The sequence below is a fragment of the Eriocheir sinensis genome, chromosome 7, assembly GCF_024679095.1.
Source record: "Eriocheir sinensis breed Jianghai 21 chromosome 7, ASM2467909v1, whole genome shotgun sequence".
Classification (NCBI taxonomy): Eukaryota; Metazoa; Arthropoda; class Malacostraca; order Decapoda; family Varunidae; genus Eriocheir; species Eriocheir sinensis.
In genome coordinates, this window is record NC_066515.1 from 26,256,925 (window position 1) to 26,282,230 (window position 25,306).

At 43.9% G+C, this 25,306-nt stretch overlaps 4 protein-coding genes across 43 annotated transcripts in view; 3 read left to right on the top strand and 1 right to left on the bottom strand.

Moving 5' to 3' along the window:
• The first annotated feature begins 840 nt into the window (after positions 1–840).
• Positions 841–10,753, top strand: LOC126995217 (nardilysin-like). The gene is made up of 10 exons (XM_050854584.1): positions 841–1,159; positions 3,078–3,181; positions 3,515–3,654; positions 4,470–4,610; positions 5,561–5,729; positions 6,180–6,439; positions 7,037–8,650; positions 8,967–9,103; positions 9,353–9,717; positions 10,162–10,753. The coding sequence occupies exons 1-10, from the start codon at positions 948–950 to the stop codon at positions 10,293–10,295; spliced, it is 3,276 nt and encodes a 1,091-aa protein (XP_050710541.1). The 5' UTR covers positions 841–947; the 3' UTR covers positions 10,296–10,753.
• A 388-nt stretch (positions 10,754–11,141) lies between these two features.
• Positions 11,142–14,659, top strand: LOC126995219 (uncharacterized). 31 transcript variants are annotated; one of them, XM_050854607.1, is made up of 6 exons: positions 11,142–12,055; positions 12,670–12,814; positions 12,953–13,130; positions 13,269–13,366; positions 13,505–14,056; positions 14,195–14,659. In XM_050854607.1, the coding sequence occupies exons 2-6, from the start codon at positions 12,713–12,715 to the stop codon at positions 14,456–14,458; spliced, it is 1,194 nt and encodes a 397-aa protein (XP_050710564.1). In that variant the 5' UTR covers positions 11,142–12,055; positions 12,670–12,712; the 3' UTR covers positions 14,459–14,659. The 31 variants fall into 31 exon arrangements, with proteins under 31 accessions (XP_050710564.1, XP_050710569.1, XP_050710577.1 ...); XM_050854612.1 differs by having other exon boundaries at positions 13,643–14,056; XM_050854620.1 differs by having other exon boundaries at positions 13,781–14,056.
• On the bottom strand, positions 14,653–21,008 carry LOC126995224 (5-demethoxyubiquinone hydroxylase, mitochondrial-like). 6 transcript variants are annotated; one of them, XM_050854626.1, is made up of 4 exons: positions 20,868–21,008; positions 16,640–16,800; positions 16,051–16,200; positions 14,653–15,703 (listed from the first exon to the last, which is right to left on the bottom strand). In XM_050854626.1, exons 2-4 carry the CDS (start codon positions 16,785–16,787, stop codon positions 15,423–15,425), a joined length of 579 nt encoding a protein of 192 aa, XP_050710583.1. In that variant the 5' UTR covers positions 16,788–16,800; positions 20,868–21,008; the 3' UTR covers positions 14,653–15,422. The 6 variants fall into 6 exon arrangements, with proteins under 6 accessions (XP_050710583.1, XP_050710581.1, XP_050710582.1 ...); XM_050854624.1 differs by having other exon boundaries at positions 20,857–21,007; XM_050854625.1 differs by lacking the exon at positions 20,868–21,008 and adding an exon at positions 20,289–20,419.
• The window catches only part of LOC126995218 (DNA-binding protein Ewg-like), a 31,676-nt gene continuing 25,088 nt past the window's right edge, over positions 18,719–25,306 (top strand). For 2 of the 5 annotated variants that reach the window (XM_050854585.1, XM_050854587.1), the window contains exon 1: positions 20,810–20,957. The gene's annotated coding sequence lies outside the window, so the exon portion shown is untranslated. Of the gene's footprint in view, positions 19,568–19,737; positions 20,339–20,809; positions 20,958–25,306 lie in introns of those variants that run through there. The other 3 variants (XM_050854586.1, XM_050854588.1, XM_050854589.1) reach the window with 3 other exon arrangements.

Here is a 25,306-nt window from a genome sequence, read left to right on the forward strand (position 1 = left end):
AGATAAAAACAACATTTTAACATCCTTTCCTTACCCATGGAGTCGTTTTCATCCTCTTCTTTTTCCTTTTCTTCTTCTTCTTTGAGCTGGATCGCTTTGTATCATTTCGTAGGTCCTCCTCCTCCTCTTGGTCCTCTCTTCTGCTTCTTCACACACTTTCAATGGCATTATATTATTCTTGTAAATAGAAGAGGTCTTATATACATTACCGAGGCATTATGAGGAGACATTCAGCCTTACCAACAGCTCACAAAAACAAAAAACACATCATCAATTAAACATAAGAAGGCGTTTTTGACACATTCATAGAGACAAAAACATTAAAAACAATCAAGTAACATTATTCCCCTACTAATAGAGATCTTTTTACGTATATAAGTGCGTTTCCGAGCCGGTGTGAGATATTCAACCTTTTCAACAGCTCACAAACGCATAAAAACAGCATAAATATAACATGAGAACTCGTTTTTGACACACATTCACTGAGACAAAGACATAAAACAAATTAAATAACACTTTCCTTACCAGCAAACCCCCTTTTTTAGCTTAGTTTCCCCAAATAACAATATGACAAATGTACAATATAACATCATCTTAACATAAGGACCCGTTTTTGACACACATTCACTGAGACAAAAACATAAAACCAATTAAATAACATCCTTTCCTTACTAATAAATCCCCTTTTTACCTTAATTTCCCCTAATAACAATGACATGTGTAACAATTTTAGCATAAGGACCCGCTTTTGACACACATTCACTGAGACAAAAACATAGAACCAATTAAATAACATCCTTTCCTTACTCATAAATCCCCTTTTTACCTTAATTTCCCCGTAAAAATAAGATAAAAGTTCCCATATCTCCCCAAACATTCCTCCCTGCGTGACCCTCCCGAGGCACACCTGACCCCAGCCTCCCCACACCTGCACACACCTGCCATATATGTCCAAGAGGCTGCTATCATTCACCAGTCGCCATATTAACAAGAGAATAAGATTAGACCGGCGCCAGGGTAAGATGAGGACCCTTGCCCCTACAGCCGCAGATGGTGCACGGGGGGACCACCTGGCGCCCCCTCCCTCCCCACACCTCCCCGCCACCTGTCACCTGCTGGACACGCCAATTAAGGGCAGGTGTGACAAGAAGGAGTACAGGTGAGATGAGGATGGTTTGGTTATGGTTGCCACGCTGTCATGTGTAGTTTGGAGTTTTCTGGCATTTTCGTTTTCTTTTCATAATTTTTCACTGTTTCATTTTAATCTCGTGTCACTGCCAGAGTTCTTTCAATTGTTATTTTGGTAAGTCTTAGAAATAGCGGCTCCATATGGTGTGCGTTTAATTGTTGTGGTAGTAATTACGACATTTCCAGCACATAGGACGGGGTTTTGACAAGCGGACAGGCGTGTTTATGTTACAAAATTGACCTCTGATTTTGAACACTCCTTTAACCTCTGTTCTGGAGCGGTAAGTAGCGGGCCTTTTTTATACATTTTTTTGACAAGCGGACAGGCGTATTTATGTTACAAAATTGACCTCTGATTTTGAACACTCCTTTAACCTCTGTTCTGGAGCGGTAAGTAGCGGGCCTTTATTTATTTTTTTCATTACGCCCTTGAACTATCTCCGTAGCTGTAAAAAAAGGAAAAAAAAGGGGTGTATTTTTCTGCGCATGCTCTTCCCATTCTTCACCCCGGAGCTCGTAGTCTCATCGCCCATCGACTTGGAAGATATCGTGAGGCCAGCGTTGAAAAATACACACCTGTCCGCTTGTCAAAACCCCGTCGTACTTGCTGGAAATGTCGTAATTACAACCACACCGTGCCCTAAATGTGCGCCCGCTAGGAGCCGCTATTTCTAAGATTTACTGTTATTTTCTCATTTTAACTTTCACTGCCATTGTTTGCATGCCATATTGTCATTTTTCACTGCCATTTCTATATTTATTTTCTACCATACATCGCCATCATGGTAGCGATAGGTGTTATTTCAGCGGCGATGGGTTACTATTTTACCAGCGTCAAGATACTATCCACTAGGTTAAGGTAGGGACATGTTAGTTTATGAATATATGTAAACTAACTGAGGAGAAGGTAAACTGTGGTAACCTAGATATATCCAATGCAGGGTCAGGGGTCAATGCAACAGAGATGAGCACTGAGGCCGTGTGCAGCTATAATGTATGCCTCTAACTACTTATTTTACTTACTATGAATTGTGTTTTGTTTTTAATTGATGAGGTTTGGTTATTTTTGCATTTCTTGAACTCCTTGCTTCATGTTTTCTTTGTTTCTTCACTGACGTTTGATTATAATTGTGTTTTGTGCGTTCTCTCTTTCTTTTTATTTGTGTGTGTGTGTGTGTGTGTGTGTGTGTTTTGTCGCCATTATCTCCTATCCATTCATTAACCCAGTAGCAGCGACAGGCCAAATTTGTGGCTTTACCATGTAGCAGCGACGGGCCAAATTTGTGGCTTTACCATGTAGCAGCGACGGGCCAAATTTGTGGCTTTACCATGTAGCAGCGACGGGCCAAATTTGTGGCTTTACCATGTAGCAGCGACAGGCCAAATTTGTGGCTTTACCATGTAGCAGCGACAGGCCAAATTTGTGGCTTTACCATGTAGCAGCGACAGGCCAAATTTGTGGCTTTACCATGTAGCAGCGACAGGCCAAATTTGTGGCTTTACCATGTAGCAGCGACAGGCCAAATTTGTGGCTTTACCGTGTAGCAGCGACAGGCCAAATTTGTGGCTTTACCATGTAGCAGCGACAGGCCAAATTTGTGGCTTTACCGTGTAGCAGCGACAGGCCAAATTTGTGGCTTTACCATGTAGCAGCGACAGGCCAAATTTGTGGCTTTACCATGTAGCAGCGATGGGCCAAATTTGTGCCATGATATAAACCCCCCAAAATAGATGATACATAGACTGATCACAAATGCCTTGATATATTTGTGTAATGGTTTGTGTGAGTGATGATTTTTTCTCATTTTTCTCGCTTAGAGGGACCATTAAGAAACATGATCCCTGCTGCTACTGGGTTAATCTATCCATACCTCTGTCTTGTGTTTCAGGGTCATCAAGCTTGAGAATGGCCTGACAGCTCTCCTCGTGTCCGACATCAACAGAATCCAACACTCCCCTGAAGAGGATGAGGAGGACGAGGAGGAGGAGGAAGGTTGGATTCAGTCTTTCATCTTATTCATTTTAATTGTTAGTCATTGTGTTCTTAGTCAGTTATTTACTTAATTTTTTTTCTCATATATAATTGGATTCTCTTGTGCAACTTAATTTTCTTCTTATACAGTTATCTATTCTTGTTTTTTTTATATATGTAGTTATTTATCTGTTTTCTTGTTTGTTTATGTGTGTGTGTGTGTGTGTGTGTGTGTGTGTGTGTGTGTGTGTGTGTGTGTGTGTATAATTACCTAGTTAGTCTTGTGTTATCCTGTTTCCACATTTTAATCTTATATTTAACTTACTGTTGCTTGATTTTTTATTATCTTTTTAGGTGATTCAGGAGAGTCGGAAGAAGATGATGATGGCGAGGAGGGAGATTCCGAAGGGGAGACAGATGACAGTGAAGGGGAGGAGGAGGAGGAAGAACGGGGAGACTGCAGAAGGAAGCCAACGGACACCACTAAGTATCTGGTAACTATTCCCTCCTATTCATCTTTCTCTGTTATCATTGCCTCAAAACTCTCACTCCTGCGCCTCACCAGACCTTCCTCCCTTTCTGTATACAACATCAAGATTTTATTCAACTATACATCCTCTATCCTTCACCACCTCTATCCTTCACCGCCACAAACTAATCCTTCCTTTTAATCTTTCTTTGCTATCATCACCTCAAAACTCTCACTCCTGCGCCTCCCCAGACCTTTCTCCCTTTCTGTATACAGCATCAAGATCTTATTCAACTATACATCCCATTATCCTCACATCCTCTATCCTTCACTGCCACAAACTGTTCCTTCCTTTTAATCTTTTTTTGCTATCATCGCCTCAAAACTCTCACTCATTCCTGCGCCTCCCCAGACCTTTCTCCCTTTCTGTATACAACATCAAGATCTTATTCAACCATGCATCCCATTATCCTCACATCCCTATTCTCACATCCTCTATCCTCCACCCTCACCCTAGGCCTCATCAAACCTTTTCTCTTCCTATATACAACATCAAAATCTTATTCAACTATACATCCCATTATCCTCACATCCCTATTCTCATATCCTCTGTCCTCCACCCCCACCCTAGGCCTCATCAAACCTTTTCTCTTCCTATATACAACATCAAAATCTTATTCAACTATACATCCCATTATCCTCACATCCTCTGTCCTTCACCCTCACCCTTGGCCTCATCAAACCTTTTCTCTTCCTATATATACCACATCAAAATCTCATTCATCTACACACCACATTATCAATCCTCGCTCATCCCCCGTTCTTCCCCACCCCCCTCAGGCCGCAGCATCCCTGACGGTTGGCGTGGGCAGTTTCGAGGACCCTGAGGACATCCCGGGCCTGATGCACTTCCTCGAACACATGGTCTTCATGGGCTCGGAGAAGTACCCTAAGGAGAATGATTTTGATTTCTTCATTACGGTAAGGAGGAGGCATTGCGTTTCTTGTACAGTCGCCCCTCAAATAGTACGGTTTCCAATAGTTTGGTTAGGTTAGGTTAGGAGGCATTGCGTTTCTTATAGTCATCCCTCAAATAGTACGGTTTCCAATAACTTGGTTAGGTTAGGTTAGGTTAGGAGGCATTGCATTTCTTATAGTCATCCCTCAAATAGTACGGTTTCCAATAACTTGGTTAGGTTAGGTTAGGTTAGGTTAGGAGGCATTGCATTTCTTATAGTCATCCCTCAAATAGTACGGTTTCCAATAGTTTGGTTAGGTTAGGTTAGGTTAGGAGGCATTGCGTTTCTTATACAGTTGCCCCTCAAGTAGTACGGTTTCCAATTGTTTGGTTTCGGTTGTATGTGGATTTTCGTAGAAGTTTTTTTAGGATTTTTAAATTTCCTGCTTGTCGGGAAATTTTAAAATCCTAAAAAATCTTCTTAGAAAATCCACATAAAACCAAAACCGAACTATTGGAAACCGTACTATTTGAGGGATGAATGTATTAATTTTTATTTTCTCGTTATTTATTATCATTATTTTTTCAGTACGGAAGGGAGGCATTGTATTTCTTTCCCTGTTTTTCTCTCTTTTTCTCTTTCTTAATTCCATTCTTCCTTTCTTCGCATACTTTTTAATTCCTCCCTTCTGTCCCTTGTATCTCATGACCTTCCTTCTTTTTTTGTCTTTTTCCTTCCTTCCTTCCTTTTCCTTCTTTATTTTTTTATCCCCTTCTTTGTTTATATTTCTCCTTTTTCCATCTTTCCTTCCTTCCTTCCTTTTCCTTCTACTTTATTTTTTCTCTCTGTTTATATTTCTCCTTTTTCCATCTTTCCTTCCTTTTTTTCTCTCCTTCTTTGTGTATATTTCTCCTTTTTCCATCCTGCATTCCTTCCCTCCTAATCACCCTCCCTTTCCCGTCCCCCCCACAGAAACACGGCGGACACGACAACGCCCACACCGACATGGAACACACCACTTTCTACTTTGAGGTGCAGGAGCGGAACCTCACTGGCGGCCTGGATAGGTTCGCGCAGTTCTTCATCAACCCTCTCATGAAGCAGGAAGCCATGGCGAGGGAGAGGGAGGCAGTGCATAGCGGTGGGTCCTGTGTGTGTGTGGGAGGGGCGAAAATATTTATAGTATGTTCGAGTTAAGTGTGTGTGTGTTTAGTGTTGATTTTGCTCTGTTTTGTAAGGTCATGGCGAGGGGGAGAGAGGCAGTGCATAGCCGTGGGTCCTGTGCGTGTGTGGGAAGGGCAGAAATATTTATAGTATGTTCGAGTTAAGTGTGTGTATTTACCTAGTTGTATTTACCTAGTTCTAGTTTTACAGGGCCTGGGCTTATGCTCGTGTGGTGCCATCTCCGTGTCTGTATTTGTCCAACTTTTCCTTAAAGCTTTGCACACACTTCGCTGATACTACATCCTCACTTAGTCTGTTCCAAACCTCTATATTTCTTTGTGGGAAGCTATATTTCTTTATGTCTCTCAAGCATCTTCCTTTCCTTTCATTTCTGAGGTCATTCTTATCCCTCCCTCCCTTACCCCAGAGTTCCAAATGGCGTTACCCGAGGATGCGTACCGGGCCCAGCAGATCTTTGGGACCTTCGCCGCTGAGGGACACCCCATGGGGAAGTTCACATGGGGTAACGAAACCACTCTGAACACTGGGATCCCCGATGAGGCCCTACACACAAAGCTTCACGAACTACGGTTGAAATATTATTCTGGGCACTATATGACGCTCGCTGTGCAGGCGCGACTCTCCCTCGATGACCTGCAGGAACTGGTCTGCAATATCTTCTCTCAGGTGTGTGTGTGTGTGTGTTATAGTTATGTTCAGGTTGAGTGTGTGTTTCTATATTTTTCTGTTATAATTTTGTTCTAGTCTTCACATCCCTCATACCCTTTCTTTAACCCGGTAGCAGCAGGGATCATATTTCTTAATGGTCCCTCTAAGCAAGAAAAATGAGAAATCATCACTCACACAAACCATTTCATAATATATATCAAAGCATTTGTGATCAGTTTATGTATCATCTATTTTGGGGGGTTTATATCATGGCACAAATTTGTCCTGTCACTGCTACACGGTAAAGCCACAAATTTGGCCTGTTGCTGCTACACGGTAAAGCCACAAATTTGGCCCGTCACTGCTACACGGTAAAGCCACAAATTTGGCCCGCTACTTGCTGCTACAGTAAAGCCACAAATTTGTCCCATCATACACAGTAGCCACAAAAAATTTGGCCCCTGTGCTACACAGTAAAGCCACAAATTTGACCCATCGCTGCTACATGATAAAGCCACAAATTTGGCCCGTCGCTGCTACCGGGTTAACTCCTATGTCAACTTGCATCCAATAGCTAACACCCATTAACTTATACCCTTTAATTCCCACTTCCAGGTCCCCAACAACAAGCTCCCACGGCCAAGTTACACACAGTTGGATTATCCGTTCCCACCTGACAAATTTCACCGTCTGTGTCGCATCGTGCCCACCAAGGAGGAGCACAGTGTCGAGGTGAGCTGGGCCCTCCCGTCGCTCCTCGCACACTACCAGACCAAGCCCCTGCACTTCATCAGTCACCTGCTGGGACATGAGGGGCGTGGGTCTATCCTCTCATACCTCAAGAAGAAGGTGTGGGCAGCCGGTCTCTACTCCGGCAACGATGAGTCTGGGTTTGAGCATAACAGCACCTACGCTCTCCTTAGCATCAGTGTCGACCTCACCGACGAAGGCTTTGCAAATCTCGAGGAGGTGTTGTGTGTCATCTTCCAATACCTGGCCATGTTGCGGGAGGCCGGGCCCATAGAGAGAGTCTTCAAGGAGATACAGCAGATCGAAAGGCTCAAGTTCGAGTACGCAGAGGAGCTCTCGACGGTGGAGAACGTGGAGAATTTGTCAGAAGCGATGCAACTCTACCCCCCTGAACACTACCTCACCGGGGACTGCTTAAATGAACACTACGACCCCAAGATCATCAAGGAGTGCCTAGATGCATTGGTTCCCGAGACCTGCAACATCACCATCAACTCGAAGACCCAGGAAAGCCGTTGTGACCTCACCGAGAAGTGGTTCGGCACCAAGCACTGTCTGGAAGATGTCCCTAAGGAGTGGAAGGAGAGATGGGCCAGCCTCCCCCAAAACCCCGAGCTCTTCATCACAACGCCAAACCTCTTCATCCCCGATAACTTCGACCTCATAACCCCAGAGAAGGACGTCCCGGATTATCCCGAGCGCGTGGTGGAAGATGAGCGCGGGACGGTTTGGTTCCGGCACGATGTTAAGTTCCAGCTGCCGAGGACCTACTGTTACGTGTACCTGCTCAATGATGTCACGCTGAGGTCCCCGAGAATGGCGGCGCTGCAAGACCTGTTCCTGCGGTTGTTTGAGCAGCAGGTGATGGAGGATGTGTACCCGGCAGCCATGGCCCAGTACGCCTACTCTCTCAGCAGTGGGGACCAAGGGATGCTGCTCAAACTTAACGGGTTCAACCAAAAGCTGCCTCAAGTCCTGGACCTCCTTCTGCACCACCTGGAGACCTTCGGCGAGAACCTTGACGAGATGACCTTCCAGGAGATGCGGCAGCAGCAGATGAAGCAATACTACTGCAGCATCCTCAAGCCTGACAGGGTGCGAAATGACCTGCGGCTGTCCGTCCTGCAGGAGGTTCACTGGACGTCACAGCAGAAGCTTCAGGAGATCAGGACGGCTACCACCAAGGACCTTCTGGAGGAGTACGTCCCTCATATTCTCGCCCCTAGTAGCGTGCAGGTTCTGGTGCAGGGCAACACCACCCCTAAGGAGGCCGAGGAGCTGTACCAGAGGGTGAAGAAGAGGCTACGTGACCCGCCCAGCCAGCCACTCACCGAGCTCTGCACCAACGAGCTGGCCGGTGGTGCCTGGACGCTGAGGGCCAGGGCCGCCAACCCCTCCAACACCAACAGCTCAGTCATCAACTATTACCAACACAAACAGGGATCGCTGAAGCTGGAGGTCCTGCACGAGTTCATTGATGTGAGTTTGTGAAGGGCTGAAGCCTTACCAAGTGTCTGTACCTATATCCCAGTGGAGGCAAAGATAGACAAGGTTGGAGAAGGTCAAATTAGGTGAGGGAAAGAAAGGAAGGTTAGGTAAGGTATATTCAAGACAAGGGAAAGAAAGGTCAGATTAGGTTAAGGCAGGATATCATAAATCTACCCATGGAAATGCCTATAACTCTCTCCTCTTTTCTTTAATCATTCTTTTTTTGTGTGTGTGTTAAAATCCAAATGGGTAAAGTGTGCGTTAGTCTTGGTTTTAATGGTAAGTCTCTCTGTCTCTCTACCCTTAGATGGTGATGGAGGGCCCAGTGTTCGACCAGCTGCGTACGAGGGAACAGCTGGGCTACCATGTCCACTGTACCAACCACAACACTTACGGCATCTTGGGCATCTCGGTCACTGTCAATACGCAAGCTAACAAGTTCAGGTGGGGTTCCTCTGGTGTCTGTTCTTCCTATGTATTCCTATGTATTCCTCCTTCTTGTTTTCTCTCCATTCCTTAGGTACATTAGTCTCCTCTTTCTCCTCTTCCCCTCCTCCTCCTCCTTGCTTTCTCTCCCTTCCTTAGGTAAATTAGTCTCCTCCCTCTCTCTCTCCCTTCTCTCTCCCTGCCTTCCCATAAGAGAGAGAAGAAGAATGTTACGAGTCTCCGGTAATCCTCATCTCCTATCCCCAGTGTCTCCCATGTGGACCAGAGGATCGAGGCCTTCCTGGAGGAGTTTCTGAGGACTGTGAAGAACATGGGGGAGGCTGAGGTGGTGGAGCTCAAGGAGACACTCACCAGCATGAAGCAGACCATTGACTTGACGCTTAAAGAGGAGGTCGACCGGAACTGGAGTGAGATCATCCATGGGGAATATGTGTTTGATCGCCTTAAGCAGCAGGTCGACTTGATTCAGGAAATAACGAAGGAGGGTGTCATCGAGTGCCTCAAGGAGCTGGTGGGTGCCAAAGGGCCGGGCTACAGGAAGCTGAGTGTGCAGGTGGTGGGCGCCAGCAACCCTGAAGCCGGCTCTCCACCCTCCCTTGATACCCTCTTAGGTGGGTCATTATTATCATTATCTTCCTCCTCCTCCTCCTTCCTCTCTCTGTGTGTGGGTGTGGGTGGGTGGGGGGCGTATTCTGTATCAGTATATGTGTGTATGTGTACTTAACTTTTATTTTTGAGGGTAAAGAAAGCAGTTCAAGGGCTCAAAAAACCCCCACTAGGCACGACTTCCACACACACACACACGAAGAAGCAAGTAATTAAAAGGGAAACTGACTCTCTCTTTCTAGCCCCACATTCTATTTTCCTTACAGGGGCAGTGCATAGCAGACTTTATCAGAGAAAGAGAGAGAGAGAGAGTTATTTCATGTTACGCTGCTGAACTTCTGGTGTAAAAGGAAAATATATTAATGTCTGAAGCAGCAGATTACATTAGATTATTATAGGTTAAGGTTTGGGGAGACCCTTTAACAGTCTTTTCGTTTCTCCTCGGACAGGGCAAGGCAGCGTTCCAGAGCTCCTGGTGCCTGAGGAAGGGGAGGAGACGGGGGTGCCCAAGGATCACTTCATCACGGACATCAAAGCCTTCAAGGATAAACTCAAGCTTTACCCGCCAACCAAGATCGTCTAGCACCTCACACACATATACGCACACACACACTTACATACACACACACACACTCTCTCGTTCCTCACTTTCTCACCCTCTTTCTCTCTCTCTCTCGCTCGCTCGCCCCTTCTGTTCCCCTCCCTTTCTCTCTTTCATACGTAAATAGTACGTGTTTGTTAATTTCTACTCTCGGAAAATACCGCTCGGAGAAACTATTAATAATCAGACATTGTGAGATTGATAAGTATACAGTACCCTCTCAAGTTTCGCGCTTGATTCATTCCGAAGGTACAGCGTTAAAAGCCTCGGTCACACATTCACATCTATCTATCTATATCTCTCTAAATATCTATGTCTAAATTCTCCTCCTGTTTCGTTAAATATGAATTTTTTGTATCCCTTAGAATAGCTTTTATACTTGTCTTATTTATAATTTCAATGTTCTCCTGTTACGTGAAATAAGAACTTTTTTAACCCGTGTCGAGAATTTTCACACCTGCTTTTGTTTTGCTCTGATATCTCTTGTAAATGTATTCTATTTCTTCTAAGTTAAAGGTGCTTGTAAGAACTCTAACTTAAGATCTCTGTAAAAACCTCATTCACACTTGGTTCATCAATATTTATCATCTCTCTTTCCTTTTCAAACTCTTAATACCACTGCTGTGAATTTCTTGAGTACATTCACAGCTATATCTTGCCTATTTTTCTCATTTCCCAATTCAGTTTTTCCAACCAGGATGTCTATAATAACTTCAGGGTCCTACGTTCACCCCTGCTTCATATATATTTATCAGCTCTTTTCCTTTCAAACTCTTAATACCACTGCTGTGAATTTCTTGAGTACATTCACAGCTATCTATATCTTGCCTATTTTTCTCATTTCCCAATTCAGCTTTTCCAACCAAGATGTCTATAATAACTTCAGGGTCCTATGTTCACCCCTGCTTCATATATATTTATCAGCTCTTTTCCTTTCAAACTCTTAATACCACTGCTGTGAATTTCTTGAGTACATTCACAGCTATATCTTGCCTATTTTTCTCATTTCCCAATTCAGTTTTTCCAACCAAGATGTCTATAATAACTTCAGGGTCCTACGTTCACCCCTGCTTCATATATATTTATCAGCTCTTTTCCTTTCAAACTCAAATAACTTCCAAAATAAAGATGGTTGTGAGAGCCTTCAAGTACCGTACATGAACTCGTCTGACTTATTCTCATTGTGTCATAGCTTTGCTCAAATCATGAGTTTGTTATCCGGAAAAGGTTGTCGTTTTATGGTTGTTATACTGTACTGATGGGTGGCTGGGAACACACCAATGACACTCTCTATAGGACGGAATCATCTCATTTTTTGCTTACTGAATGAACTGTGAAGATATGCAAGTGTTCAAGGGTACCATTTATCCAAGAGAGGCTGTTGTTTTATAGTGGTGCTGTATTGTACTGATGGGTGGCTGGGAACACACCAATGACACTCTCTATAGGACGGAATCATCTCATTTTTTGTTTACTGAATGAACTGTGAAGATATGCAAGTGTTCAAGGGTACCATTTATCCAAGAGAGGCTGTTGTTTTATAGTGGTGCTTTACTGTACTGATGGGTGGCTGGGAACACACCAATGACACACTCTATAGGACGGAATCATCTCATTTTTTGTTTACTAAATGAACTGTGAAGATATGCAAGTGTTCAGGGGTACCATTTATCCAAGAGAGGCTGTTGTTTTATAGTGGTGCTGTATTGTACTGATGGGTGGCTGGGAACACACTTATGACACTCTCTATATGTCACCATTGTTTACTCATTCCTCTTTTGCTTACTGAATGAACCATGTATGTAAGTGTTCAGGGGTACCTTTTATCTGAGAGAGGCTGTTGTTTTATAGTGGTGCTTTACTGTACTGATGGGTGGCTGGGAACACACCAATGACACTCTATACGTCACCATTGTTTACTCATTCCTCTTTTGCTTACTGAATGAACCATGTATGTAAGTGTTCAGGGGTACCTTTTATCTGAGAGAGGCTGTTGTTTTATAGTGGTGCTGTATTGTACTGATGGGTGACTGGGAACACACCAATGACACTCTATATGTCACCATTGTTTACTCATTCCTCTTTTGCTTACTGAATGAACCATGTATGTAAGTGTTCAGGGGTACCTTTTATCTGAGAGAGGCTGTTGTTTTATAGTGGTGCTGTATTGTACTGATGGGTGGCTGGGAACACACTTATGACACTGTACGTCACCATTGTTTACTCATTCCTCTTTTGCTTACTGAATGAACCATGTATGTAAGTGTTTAGGGATACCTGTTATCTGAGAGAGGCTGTTGTTTTATAGTGGTGCTGTATTGTTCTGATGGGTGGCTGGGAACACACTTATGACACTCTATACGTCACCATTGTTTACTCATTCCTCTATTGCTTACTGAATGAACCATGTATGTAAGTGTGATTCTGGCTGTCTTTGCTCATCTTTCCATGCCTTACCACCCAACCCCAAGCACCAGGGACACAGTGAAGAGATATTAGAGGTTATTAAAGTGAGGCTCAGACATTCATCCTCCGAGCAAGGCTTACTCAAAAACGGTGATTCTGGCTGTCTTTGCTCACCTTTCCAAGCCTTACCACCCAACCCCAAGCACCAGGGACACAGTGAAGAGATATTAGAGGTTATTGAAGTGAGGCTCAGACATTCATCCTCCGAGCAAGGCTTACTCAAAAACAGTGATTCTGGCTGTCTTTGCTCATCTTTCCATGCCTTGCCACCCGACCCCAAGCACCAGGAACATTGTGAAGAGATATTAGAAGTTATTGAAGTAAGGCAGAGATCTTCGTCCTCCGAGCAAGGCTTACTCAAAAACAGTGATTCTGGCTGTCTTTGCTCATCTTTCCATGCCTTGCCACCCGACCCCAAGCACCAGGAACATTGTGAAGAGATATTAGAAGTTATTGAAGTAAGGCAGAGATCTTTGTCCTCCAAGCAAGGCATACATGAAAACAGTGATTCTGGCTGTCTTTGCTCATCTTTCCATGCCTTGCCACCCGACCCCAAGCACCAGGAACATTGTGAAGAGATATTAGAAGTTATTGAAGTAAGGCAGAGATCTTTGTCCTCCAAACAAGGCATACATGAAAACAGTGATTCTGGCTGTCTTTGCTCACCTTCCCAAGCCTTACCACCTGACCCCAAGCACCAGGAACATTGTGAAAAAATATTAGAGGCTATTGGAGTGAGGCTGAGACATTCATCCTCTGAGCAAGGCATACATGAAAACAGTGATTCTGGCTGTCTTTGCTCATCTTCCCAAGCCTTACCACCTGACCCCAAGCACCAGGAACATTGTGAAGAGATATTAGAGGTTATTGAAGTGAGGCTCAGACATTCATCCTCCGAGCAAGGCTTACTCAAAAACAGTGATTCTGGCTGTCTTTGCTCACCTTCCCAAGCCTTGCCACCCGACCCCAAGCACCAGGGACACAGTGAAGAGATATTAGAGGTTATTGAAGTGAGGCTCAGACATTCATCCTCCGAGCAAGGCTTACTCAAAAACAGTGATTCTGGCTGTCTTTGCTCATCTTTCCATGCCTTACCACCCAACCCCAAGCACCAGGGACACAGTGAAGAGATATTAGAGGTTATTGAAGTGAGGCTCAGACATTCATCCTCCGAGCAAGGCTTACTCAAAAACAGTGATTCTGGCTGTCTTTGCTCATCTTTCCATGCCTTACCACCTGACCCCAAGCACCAGGGACACAGTGAAGAGATATTAGAGGTTATTGAAGTGAGGCTCAGACATTCATCCTCCGAGCAAGGCTTACCCAAAAACAGTGATTCTGGCTGTCTTTGCTCATCTTTCCATGCCTTACCACCCGACCCCAAGCACCAGGAACATTGTGAAGAGATATCAGAGGTTATTGAAGTAAGGCAGAGACTTTCATCCTCCGAGCAGGGCATACATGAAAACAGTGATTCTGGCTGTCTTTGCTCACCTTCCCAAGCCTTACCACCCGACCCCAAGCACCAGGAACATTGTGAAAAGATACTAGAGGCTATTGGAGTGAGGCTGAGACATTCATCCTCCGAGCAAGGCATACATGAAAACAGTGATTCTGGGTGTCTTTGCTCACCTTCCCAAGCCTTACCACCCGACTCCAAGCACCCAGGGATGTTGTGAAGATATTAGAGGCTATTGGGGTGAGGCTGGGACCTTCACCCTCATAGCAGACGCATCACCACTCGCCACTGACCAAAGTTAAGCATTGTAAACATTGACCAAAGCTAGGCACCATGATCTCTCGTTGCGTCATTCACTGTACAGCTTTTTTCATGTTTTGTTAGGCCGGTTGTGTGGAGGAATAAAACATGGAATCCAAAAGTACTTTACTACAAATCAGTTACGAAAATTGGACTTACTCTCATGCTATGTACATTGAGGTTAGAGTTGGACTGCGGATCAAAAATGTGCTTTCGATACAAACAGCCGTACGTATTTACATTGCACTTGTATGATGTTTCTGGGACCTGCCTATTGACTTCATGATCTTTGGTGGCATGGAGAAATCAGACTGGTGGAGGAGGCAACACAGGGACAAATCATATAACTTTGGACTTGATGAAGGTTACTGTATTTGATGATCCAACAGGTGAAGGAAACTAAACAGAGATCATTTAACTGACTAAAGGGAAGGCAGATCACAGCAAGGCACAAACCACTATGGGCCAATTTCAGTTCAACACAAGGGGTTAAAAACTCTTCAGACCGATCACAAAATACTATGATGTTGATTTAGAAGGTAAGAAATTTGAGGAAGCTATATACAGAAAACCTCTTAAATATCTGTGTGTCGCATTGAGAACATGATTAATATGAAGAGTATAGTTTGGCTTATGAAGAGAAGAGTTTGACTTAAATATTCTACTTTGGTATATGGAGTAGAGTATAGCACATGGAGGGCACAGCTTGGTTCATGGAGTTTAGTTTCGTTTCAATAGAGGCTAGTTTGGTATATAGAGAGTTTATGGTTTGGTTTATAAGAATAGTTTGTTTCGAGAGCTTACGATAACTCTTGTGTTGAACCGTGGCACTGGTTGTTTGAGGCAGATCGCTCGCTTCAACAACAACAACACACCACACTGGGCTAGACTCTCTCGGACAGCCACACCGCCGCCTTACACCCAGTCTTGATCACATTGCTGAGAACGGCATATGCGGGTGCCTGCTCTGCGTCGTGTGCCAGCCCCGTGTCGTGGTGGTCCATCTCGTCGTCTCGGAACTTCTGTATGACCTCGATAAGCTCCTTGTTTTCCTCCTCGCCGAGATCGATGAGCTCCCGCAGCTGTGAGTTGTAGTGGTCGGTGATGACGGACTCAACGGCCACTGTGCATGCCATGGCTGCCTCGCGTCCAAGCAGAGCCGTTCCTGGGTATAGAATAGAGTAATTAATAAGTAAAGTTAATAAAAGTACAGTAATTGCTGTTCCATCTTATCACCATGGTGGGAAAGTACGGTCCCTTAAAATATATATGAACCCAAAGAAAAACAAACTTCCCCTATCAATATTAAAACCAAACAAAAGACAAATTATCCTCAAAAGAAAGTTACATTATCATCAATTTCAAAATCCATTAACTACAGAAAATACATTAACTTCCCTTACAAGAAACTACACCCAAAGGAGAAAGCAAACTATCCTAGAGAAAAAAATTATATACATTCTCTTCCCATTCTCTTTCCCCTAAATTACGAGCACCTCCACCAGCCCTCACCCGCTCCCAGGACATAGCCGGCCACGTTCCAGATGGGGAGAAGAGCCGTGGGCCGCACTCTATACTTGGGCACCAGCTCCTCAAACTTCGCCTTATGCTCCTTCTCTTGGTCCCACATGTGCTGGATCACCGGACCAACGCTCGTCTTCCCTGTGGAGTGACGGAAGGCAACGTGAGGCATTCTAATCATGTATTGTTATTCATATTGTTAGTTTACTTATATGGTTTTTGAAGAGATGGAGTCTGCATGTTTTAACCCCTTGAATGTGGATTTCGTACAAGAAGACATCACCATGCTACAGGAATGGAGCAAAAAGTGGCTGGTACAATTCAATGAAGAAAAATGTAAAGTCCTGCACCTTCGGAGGGGATATCCAGCACACCAATACCACATGGGAAACACTCCACTATCCACCACAGAGGCAGAGAAAGACCTGGGACTATATGTTACCAGGCTACCAGTGAAGGCCAAATCCGTGGCAATCTCAGCAGTCGGGTTAAATATGTCTAAGGGGAGGAACCACTACCCAACAAGATTCACACCAGTTTAACACCCGAGGATCAACCACCAACCGCCTGTACCACTAACCTAACACAGCCATCTGCCCGGCATAGATCCGGTCCGCCCCGAGCTCCCCGGCATGGTCCACTCGGATGATCCTGTCTAACATTTCCTTCCTCCTGGCCGCCCGTGAGCTGTAGAGCCGCAGCCCGTGAACCATCGGAGGGCGGAACATCGCTGCCGCAAGTCTGGGGTGGGGGGAAGGTTACGAGATATTGAGTCGGCAAGTTTTAATGAATATCTGGTCCACCTCTGCTATGTACGTAGTCAACGAGATTCAACATTCAACAATACTTTAATAATATGTCTTAGAGGAGAATATTTACCAAACAAACTTCACACACCAATATAAGGTTAGACTGCGGGAATGGTTATAGGGTGTTAAGGAGAGGTGGGGTTGCCTATGCCATGACAAATAGACAGAAAGGTTTTGTAGATGTCATTTCTTGTACCCCAGAAAATAATTGGAAAAAAAAAAAATGACTGAATGGCCCATATATATTGATTTGCTTTCACTTTTAACATGGCAAATACATTAATTATATATCATTCCACTCCTCAACATGGCAAATAAACCAATTGTGTCTGTATTTATTAGAGATTTCATATAATGCCACAATTTGTAAGTCTGAGATGCGGTTAGGTTAGGTTAAGTTAGGCCATGATAAATAAAGAAAGGTTTTGTAGATGTCATTTCTTATACCCCAGAAAATAATTGGAAAAAAAAAAAGATTCAGTGACCCATATATATTGATTTTTTTCACTTTTAACATGGCAAACAGATTAAATTATATATCATTCCACTCCTCAACATGGCAAATAAGCCAAATTGTATCTGTATTTATTAGAGATTTCATATAATGCTACAATTTGTAAGTCTGAGATGCGGTTAGGTTAGGTTAAGTTAGGCCATGATAAATAAAGAAAGGTTTTGCAGATGTCATTTCTTATACCCCAGAAAATAATTGGAAAAAAATTGATTGAATGGCCCATATAGATTTTTTCACTTTTAACATGGCAAACAGATTAAATTATATATCATTCAACTTCTCAACATGGCAAACAGACCAAATTGCATCCATATTAATTAATGCTTTCATATAATGCCATAATTTGTAAGTCTGAGATGCGGTTACACAACTTTCAAGGCCATAACACACAAAACAGGACTTAAATATACAGAAACTCAGCCACCATTACAAAAACTAAGTGTCCCAGGGTTCGAATCTCCCAGTTTTTCATCTATGGGGCACTGAGGATTGTTTAAACTGGTATTATACTCGTCTTGACACCGTGCTAGACATGTTGAAGGGTTATTACACAACACCAAACTGGACTTAATATAATAATTCCTCCATTCCTTTTCCTCCTAAGCCACTATTACATTGATATTCCTTTCATTCTGTTCCTAATTAGTCTTGACACCATGTTAGACAAGTTGAAGGGTTATTACACAACACCAAACTTGACTTAATATAATAATTCCTCCATTCCTTTTCCTCCTAAGCCATTACATAGATATTTCTTCCATTCTTCACCTATAAAAAGAAATAATCACTTGTTTAATTCACGTCTTGACAAGTTGAAGGGTCAGTACACAACCCAAAATTGGACTTGATATAATAATTCCTCCATTCCTTTTCCTCCTAAGCCACCGTTACATAGATATTTCTTCCATTCTTCACCTATAAAAAGAAATAATCACTTGTTTAATTCACGTCTTGACAAGTTGAAGGGTCATTACACAACCCAAAAGTGGATTTGATATAATAATTCCTGCATTTCTTTTCCTCCTAAGCCACCATTCCATTGATATCCCTTTCATTCTGTACCTAATCACGTGTTTATATTCAGTATTTCCAGGAATATTTCACGTTTTTTTCCTGTTCTAGACAAGTCGTACACACTAACACGAGGGCAACCACAAGGACTAAAACACTAATAAAAGCCGTTGGCATCTCAGACTTATATGACATAACCTTATTTCGCATTAATAAAAGGCCTTACACTATATTTCAAGGGTGATTTTCAGGTTTTTAAGGGCGCTGAAGACGAAAATAAGGGTTAGAAAGGCTGGAAATGAGGCTAAATGGTTAAACTGAGACTAGATATGAGTTGACATTGGCACCTCAACTTATTTCACATTTATAAAAAGAACTTATACTATATTTCAAGGGTGATTTCTGGGTTTTGAAGGGCGCTGAAGACGAAAATAAGGGTTAGAAAGGCTGGAAATGAGGCCAAATGATTAAACTGAGACTCGATAGGCACCAACTTATTTCACATTATAAAAAGAACTTATACTATATTTCAAGGGTGATTTATGGGTTTTTAAGGGCGCTGAAGACGAAAATAAGGGTTAGAAAACCTGGAAATGAGGCCAAATGGTTAAACTGAGACTCGATACAAGAGTTGACATTGGCAGCAACTTATTTCACATTATAAAAAGAACCTATACTATATTTCAAGGGTGATTTATAGGTTTTTAAGGGCGCTGAAGACAAAAATAAGGGCTAGAATGACTGGAAATAAGGCCAAATGGTTAAACTGAGACTCGATATAAGAGTTGACATTGGCACCTCAACCATATATCGCATTTATAAGAGGCCTTACACTATATTTACAGGGTGATCTAAGGGTTTTAAGGCCGCTGAAGACGAAAATAAGGGTTAGAAAAGCTGAAAATAAGGCGAAATGGTTAAACTGAGACTCGATATAAATTAAGATTTGGTCACGTTGGCATCTCACCCATATATCACATTCACTTATTTCACATTTATAAAAGGTCTTACACTATATTTCCAGGGTGATCTAAGGGTTTTTATGGCCACTGAAGACGAAAATAAGGGTTAGAAAAGCTGAAAATAGGGCGAAATGACTGAAACTCGATATAAGATTTGGTCACGTTGGCATCTCACCCATATATCACATTCACTTATTTCACATTTATAAAAGGTCTTACACTATATTTCCAGGGTGATCTAAGGGTTATTATGGCCACTGAAGACGAAAATAAGGGTTGGAAAAGCTGAAAATAAGGCGAAATGACTGAGACTCGATATAAGATTTGGTCACGTTGGCATCTCACCCATATATCACATTTACTTATTTCACATTTATAAAAGGTCTTACACTATATTTCAAGAGTGATTTCTGGGTTTTTAAGGCCGCTGAAGACGAAAATAAGGGTTAGAAAAGCTGAAAATAAGGCGAAATGGTTAAACTGATACTCGATATAAGAGTAGAAACATTGGCACCTCGCGCTTAAATGACATCACCATATATTTCACACTTCTACAAGGCCTTACACTTTATTTTCTAGGTGATTTTAATTTTTTCAAGGGCACTGGGGACGAAATCAAGGGCTAAAAAGGCGGGAAATAAGGCCAAAGGATTAAAATGAGCCTCGATTGCATAGTAGAAACACTGGCACCTCACGCTTACATGACATCAACATATTTCACCCTTATATAAGGTTTTACACTTAATATCCAAGGTGATTTAAGGGTTTTTAAGGGCACTGGAGACCAAATCAAGGGCTAGAAAGGCTGGAAATGAGACCTAAGGGTTGAAATAAGGACTGGATGGAGGAGCAGCCCAATAGATGGCTCTGATGGTTCATGTGTTCAAATTTTCCACCTCCAGTGCTCTGTTCTTCCCTTCTCGCGGATATCACCTCGATTTTTAGCCATTCCCCAGGGAGACTCGGCCGCCTTACTCCCCCAGGTGAGACACGAGGCAGGTGACAGGGGGTGAGGCAGGCCACGGGGGAGGGATGTGAGCTGCAGGCCCCACAAATCCCACGTCTTTTGTCAGCCCCTTACAGGCCTTCTAGCACCCTGCGGTCCATTTTTAACACATTCCCATTTGGTCACACGTACGATTTTACCCCAGGGGAGGGATGCCACTGCGGATTGTGACCTGGGGGAGTGGAAAAGACCTGGAGACCCCTTGGAAACGGCTTATATCAAAGGTCCTAAGAGGTCTTCTGCACCCTGACGTCCATTTTTAAGCAATTCCCAGAGAGTCACACGTACGTTTTTACCCCAGGGGAGGGATGCCACTGCGGATTGTGACCTGGGGGACTGAAAAAGACCTGGAGACCCCTTGGAAACGCTCTTATCAAGGGTCCCCAAGAGGTCTTCTGCACTTGGGTCTTCTGCGCAGACTCAACATGGTAGATCTCGGGATACCCCCAGACTGAGGAGCCATGGATAAAATCGATATATTTCCCTCTCACACACCAACAATTCACCGTGGAAATTTCAGAGCCCCGTCCTGGACATCCCACCCTCAAGCTCCCTCTTCTGGTGCCCCTTCCACAGCCTCGTATAGAGCCTGCGAGGTGAGGGAAGCTCGGAAATAACAGGAGGAGGAGGAGCTGTAGCAGAAAGAGGCAGGGCAGACATATATGCGTACGCAGGCTTCACTCCAGGCAGACTCGGGAACCTCCAAAATCTGTCTCATTTGGGCCTGCTCAGTCCCGCCCATCTTGCGCCACATGCCAGGGAATTTAGAGCTCCCACCAAGAGCCTCCACGGGCCCTCCCAAGGCTCTATAGGGGTGCTAGAGCCTTGGAATTGAGCCTTGGTGGGATGCTGGGGACAGATAGGGAGAGAGATGCCTGGCCTGCCCTTGTGTTAGTGTCTGAGGTCATTCTAGGTTTATTTTGACCCTTTAGAGCTCTATTTAATGTTCTAGAGGTATATTCAAGGGTGCTAGAGCCTTGGAATTGAGCCTTGGTGGGATGCTGGGGACAGATAGGGAGAGAGATGCCTGGCCTGCCCTTGTGTTAGTGTCTGAGGTCATTCTAGGTTTATTTTGACCCTTTAGTACTGTATTTAAGGCTTTACAGCTCTTATTAAGGCTCTAGAAGGGTGCTAGAGCCTTGGAATTGAGCCTTGGTGGGATGTTGGGGGCAGATAGGGAGAGAGATGCTTGGCCTGCCCTTGTGTTAGTGTCTGAGGTCATTCTAGCCTTATTTTGACCCTTTAGAGCTTTATTTAATGTTCTAGAGGTCTATTGAAGGGTGCTAGAGCCTTGGAATAGAGCCTTCGTGGGATGCTGGGGGCAGATAGGGAGAGAGATGCCTGGCCTGCCCTTGTGTTAGTGTCTGAGGTCATTCTAGGTTTATTTTGACCCTTTAGAGCTTTATTTAATGTTCTAGAGGTCTATTCTGGGTTATTCAAGGGTGCTAGAGCCTTGGAATAGAACCTTGGTGGGATGCTGGGGACAGATAGGGAGAGAGATGCCTGGCCTGCCCTTGTGTTAGTGTCTGAGGTCATTCTAGCCTTATTTTGACCCTTTAGTACTTTATGTAAGGCTTTAAAGCTCTCATTAAGGCTCTAGAAGGGTGCTAGAGCCTTGGAATTGAGCCTTGGTGGGATGTTGGGGGCAGATAGGGAGAGAGATGCTTGGCCTGCCCTTGTGTTAGTGTCTGAGGACATTCTAGCCTTATTTTGACCCTTTAGAGCTTTATTTAATGTTCTAGAGGTCTATTGAAGGGTGCTAGAGCCTTGGAATTGAGCCTTGCTTACCTATGAAATGCTTACCTATGAAATGGTAGTGGGGAAATAAGAAGAGAACTTCTTGTAGTGATCCCCACCTCTATGTCAAGTCAGCCAGTGTTAGGGTTCGTTTATGTGTCTGTCATATCGTGCTTTAAAAGTGGCTATCGTGGGGGCTGTTACTACGCTCTCAGGGAGGGCGTTCCAGTGGTCGATGGTTCTAATCGCAAACCAATTTCCCTTGGTGGTGGTTGTCCAGTGGTCGGGTCTCACTAATTTAAGGCTGTGTCCCCTGAGGTTATTGGTGTTAAGGTGGAAGAATTTGGTGTAGGGGACATCTTCAAAGCCGTGCAGGAGCTTATAGGTCTCTATCATGTCCCCCCGCGTTCTTCTGTCCTTGAGTGTCTGGATACCGAGTTGGCTGCACCTTTCTTCATATGGAAGGTGGGACAGTTCCGGGACCAGCTTTGTCGCCCTCCTCTGCACCTTTTCTAGGGTCTGAATGTCTCCTATCTGGTGTGGGGACCACACTTGGGCGCCGTAATCAAGGATCGGGCGGACCAGGGCTAGGTAGAGTGGGAGGAGGATCTTTCTGCTGAGAACCACAATGTTCCTGTTGATGACGCCAAGGCGGCTGTTTGCTTTGGCCGCTATAGTGGCTATGTGAGTGGCTGGTTTGAGGTCGTTGGAAATTGTGACTCCGAGATCTTTTCTTTGGATGACTTTTGAAGGGTCTTGTTGCCGAGCTGGTAGTGTTGTTGAGGATTGAGTCTAACGTGCATTGTTTTGCATTTCTCGAGTTAAAGTTAACAGCCACTTTGCGCTCAATCATCCAGCCGTGCCATGTCCCTCTGCAGAATTGCAAGGTCCTCAGGTGTCTGGATGGTGCGGTATATCTTGGCGTCATCAGCAAAGAGGCTCACGCTGGATTCCAGATGACTGGTCAGGTCATTGATGTACACGATGAACAGCACTGGGCCCAGAACTGTCCCTTGGGGAACGCCGCTGTGCACAGGAAGCCATTCAGAGTGGAAGGTCCTGATAGTGACCCTGTGGTACCGTCCTGACAGGAAGCTCTTGATCCATTTCAGGAGAAGCCCATCGACACCCATTGCCTTAAGTTTAGTGCCAAGTCTCTCATGGGGAACTCTGTCAAATGCCTTCTCGCAGTCCAGGTAGTTGACATCGACACAGTCTCCTCTGTCCACAGCATTGACGAGGTCGTCGACGTAGCAGAGGAGGTTGGTGAGGCAGCTTCTATTTTTCCGGAAGCCGTGTTGGCTGTCCGTTATAAGGTCGTGAGTGGCCAAATAGTGTACTAAACCCTCACGGATCACCCCTTCTAAGACCTTGGACACAACACTTGTAAGGGATGCTGGGGACAGATAGGGAGTGAGATGCCTGGCCTGCCCTTGTGTTAGTGTCTGAGGTTATTCTAGCCTTATTTTGACCCTTTAGAGCTTTATTTAAGGCTTCAAAGGCTTTACAAGAGTGCTAGAGCCTTGGTGGGATGCTGGGGGCAGATAGGGAGAGAGATGTCTGGCCTGCCCATGTGTTAGTGTCTGAGGCCATTCTAGCCTTATTTTGACCCTTTAGAGCTTTATTTATGGCTCCTAAGGCTCTACAAGGGTGATAGAGCCTTGGGATAGAGCCTTGGTGGGATGCTAGGCTCACTCTGACCCTCTAGAGCTATTAATAATGCCTCTAATAGAGATGAAGGAAAGTTGAGCCCAGACACAGCCGTAAAGTACATATTAGCCTGGCGATAGTTTATATATTTGTTGGCTGTTAGACGTTATAATCATTTTTAGTGGTGGTAGTAGTAGTAGTAATAATATCAAGGTACTTCCACAACATTTTATTACTATTTGCGCACTTGTTTTGACCTATAGAAGCAATGGAGATGAGGGGAAGTTGACCCGAGACACAGCCGTAAAGTACACATTAGCCCAGTGGTAGTTTATATTTTGTTGGGTGTTGTTAGTAGTAATAGTAATAGTATCTTAGGTATTTGCACAGCATTTCATTACTATTTCCACACTCGTATTGACCTATAGAAGCAGTGGAGATGGAGGGAAGTTGACCCGAGACACACCCGTAATGTACATATTAGCTGAATCAGAAAATTCATATATGCTTCGTTACTAATGGGACTTTCTATACAACAGAGTGAGGTCATTCTTTGTTGATTTATACCATAGGGTGCTGGCTATCATGTGTTTGAAGATACCCTAAACTTAACCTAACATAACCTACCCAGAACAAAACAAACACTATAAGTCTTGACTCAGAAAATTCATATATACTTTCTTACTTATGAGACTTTCTATACAACAAAGTGAGGTCATTCTTCGATGATTTATACCATAGGGTGCTGGCTATCATGTGTTTGAAGATACCCTAAACTTAATCCGGTACCAGCGACGGGTCAAATTTTTATCTTACTGCGTACCAGCGGCAGGACAAATTTGTGGCTTCCTGTGTACCAGCGACAGGTCATATTTTTGCCTTGACATAAACCCCCCAAAATAGAGGATGCACCAACTGATCATAAATGTGTTGATGTATATTATATAATGATTTGCGGGAGTGATGAATTTTTCTCATTAATTCGCTTGGAGGAGTCTTTAAGAAACATGGTCCCCGCAGCCACTGGGTAACCTGACATAACCTAACAAAACCCAATACGTAATGATGGAGATGGTTGAGTTAGAATTACTGAATGCCTGGTGTTAGGTTAGGTTAGGTAATGATGGGTTACGGAATGCCCAGTGTTTGGTTAGGTTAGGTAATGATGGGTTACGGAATGCCCAACGTTAGGTTAGGCTAGGTAATGATGGGTTATGGAATGCCCAGTGTTAGGTTAGGTAATGCTGGGTTACGGAATGCCCAGTGTTAGGTTAGGTTATGATGGGTTACAAAATGCCCAGTGTTAGGTTAGGTTATGCTGGGTTACGGAATGCCCAGTGTTAGGTTAGGTAATGATGGGTTACAGAATGCCCAGTGTTAGGTTAGGTTATGCTGGGTTACGGAATGCCCAGTGTTAGGTTAGGTAATGATGGGTTACGGAATGCCCAGTGTTAGGTTAGGTAATGATGGGTTACGGAATGCCCAGTGTTAGGTTAGGTTATGATGGGTTACGGAATGCCCAATATTAGGTTAGGTTAAGTAATGATGGGTTATGGTA

Excerpts from the sequence above, each read along its gene's own strand:
- LOC126995224 (XM_050854622.1), bottom strand. The coding sequence starts at position 18,040 with ATGGTGTCAAGACTAATTAGGAACAGAATGAAAGGAATATCAAT. Across the intron at positions 16,801-17,996 it reads AGAATGAAAGGAATATCAAT|ACTTGCGGCAGCGATGTTCC; the intron begins GTAATAGTGGCT and ends CCCCCACCCCAG. Across the intron at positions 15,704-16,050 it reads CGGCTATGTCCTGGGAGCGG|GAACGGCTCTGCTTGGACGC; the intron begins GTGAGGGCTGGT and ends TTCTATACCCAG.
- LOC126995217 (XM_050854584.1), top strand. The coding sequence starts at position 948 with ATGTCCAAGAGGCTGCTATCATTCACCAGTCGCCATATTAACAAGAGA. Across the intron at positions 5,730-6,179 it reads GAGGGAGGCAGTGCATAGCG|AGTTCCAAATGGCGTTACCC; the intron begins GTGGGTCCTGTG and ends CCCTTACCCCAG. Across the intron at positions 9,104-9,352 it reads ACGCAAGCTAACAAGTTCAG|TGTCTCCCATGTGGACCAGA; the intron begins GTGGGGTTCCTC and ends TCCTATCCCCAG.
- LOC126995219 (XM_050854590.1), top strand. The coding sequence starts at position 12,713 with ATGAACCATGTATGTAAGTGTGATTCTGGCTGTCTTTGCTCATCTTTC. Across the intron at positions 12,815-12,952 it reads ACAGTGAAGAGATATTAGAG|GTTATTGAAGTGAGGCTCAG; the intron begins GTTATTAAAGTG and ends GAGATATTAGAG. Across the intron at positions 14,057-14,194 it reads ACAGTGAAGAGATATTAGAG|GTTATTGAAGTAAGGCAGAG; the intron begins GTTATTGAAGTG and ends GAGATATCAGAG.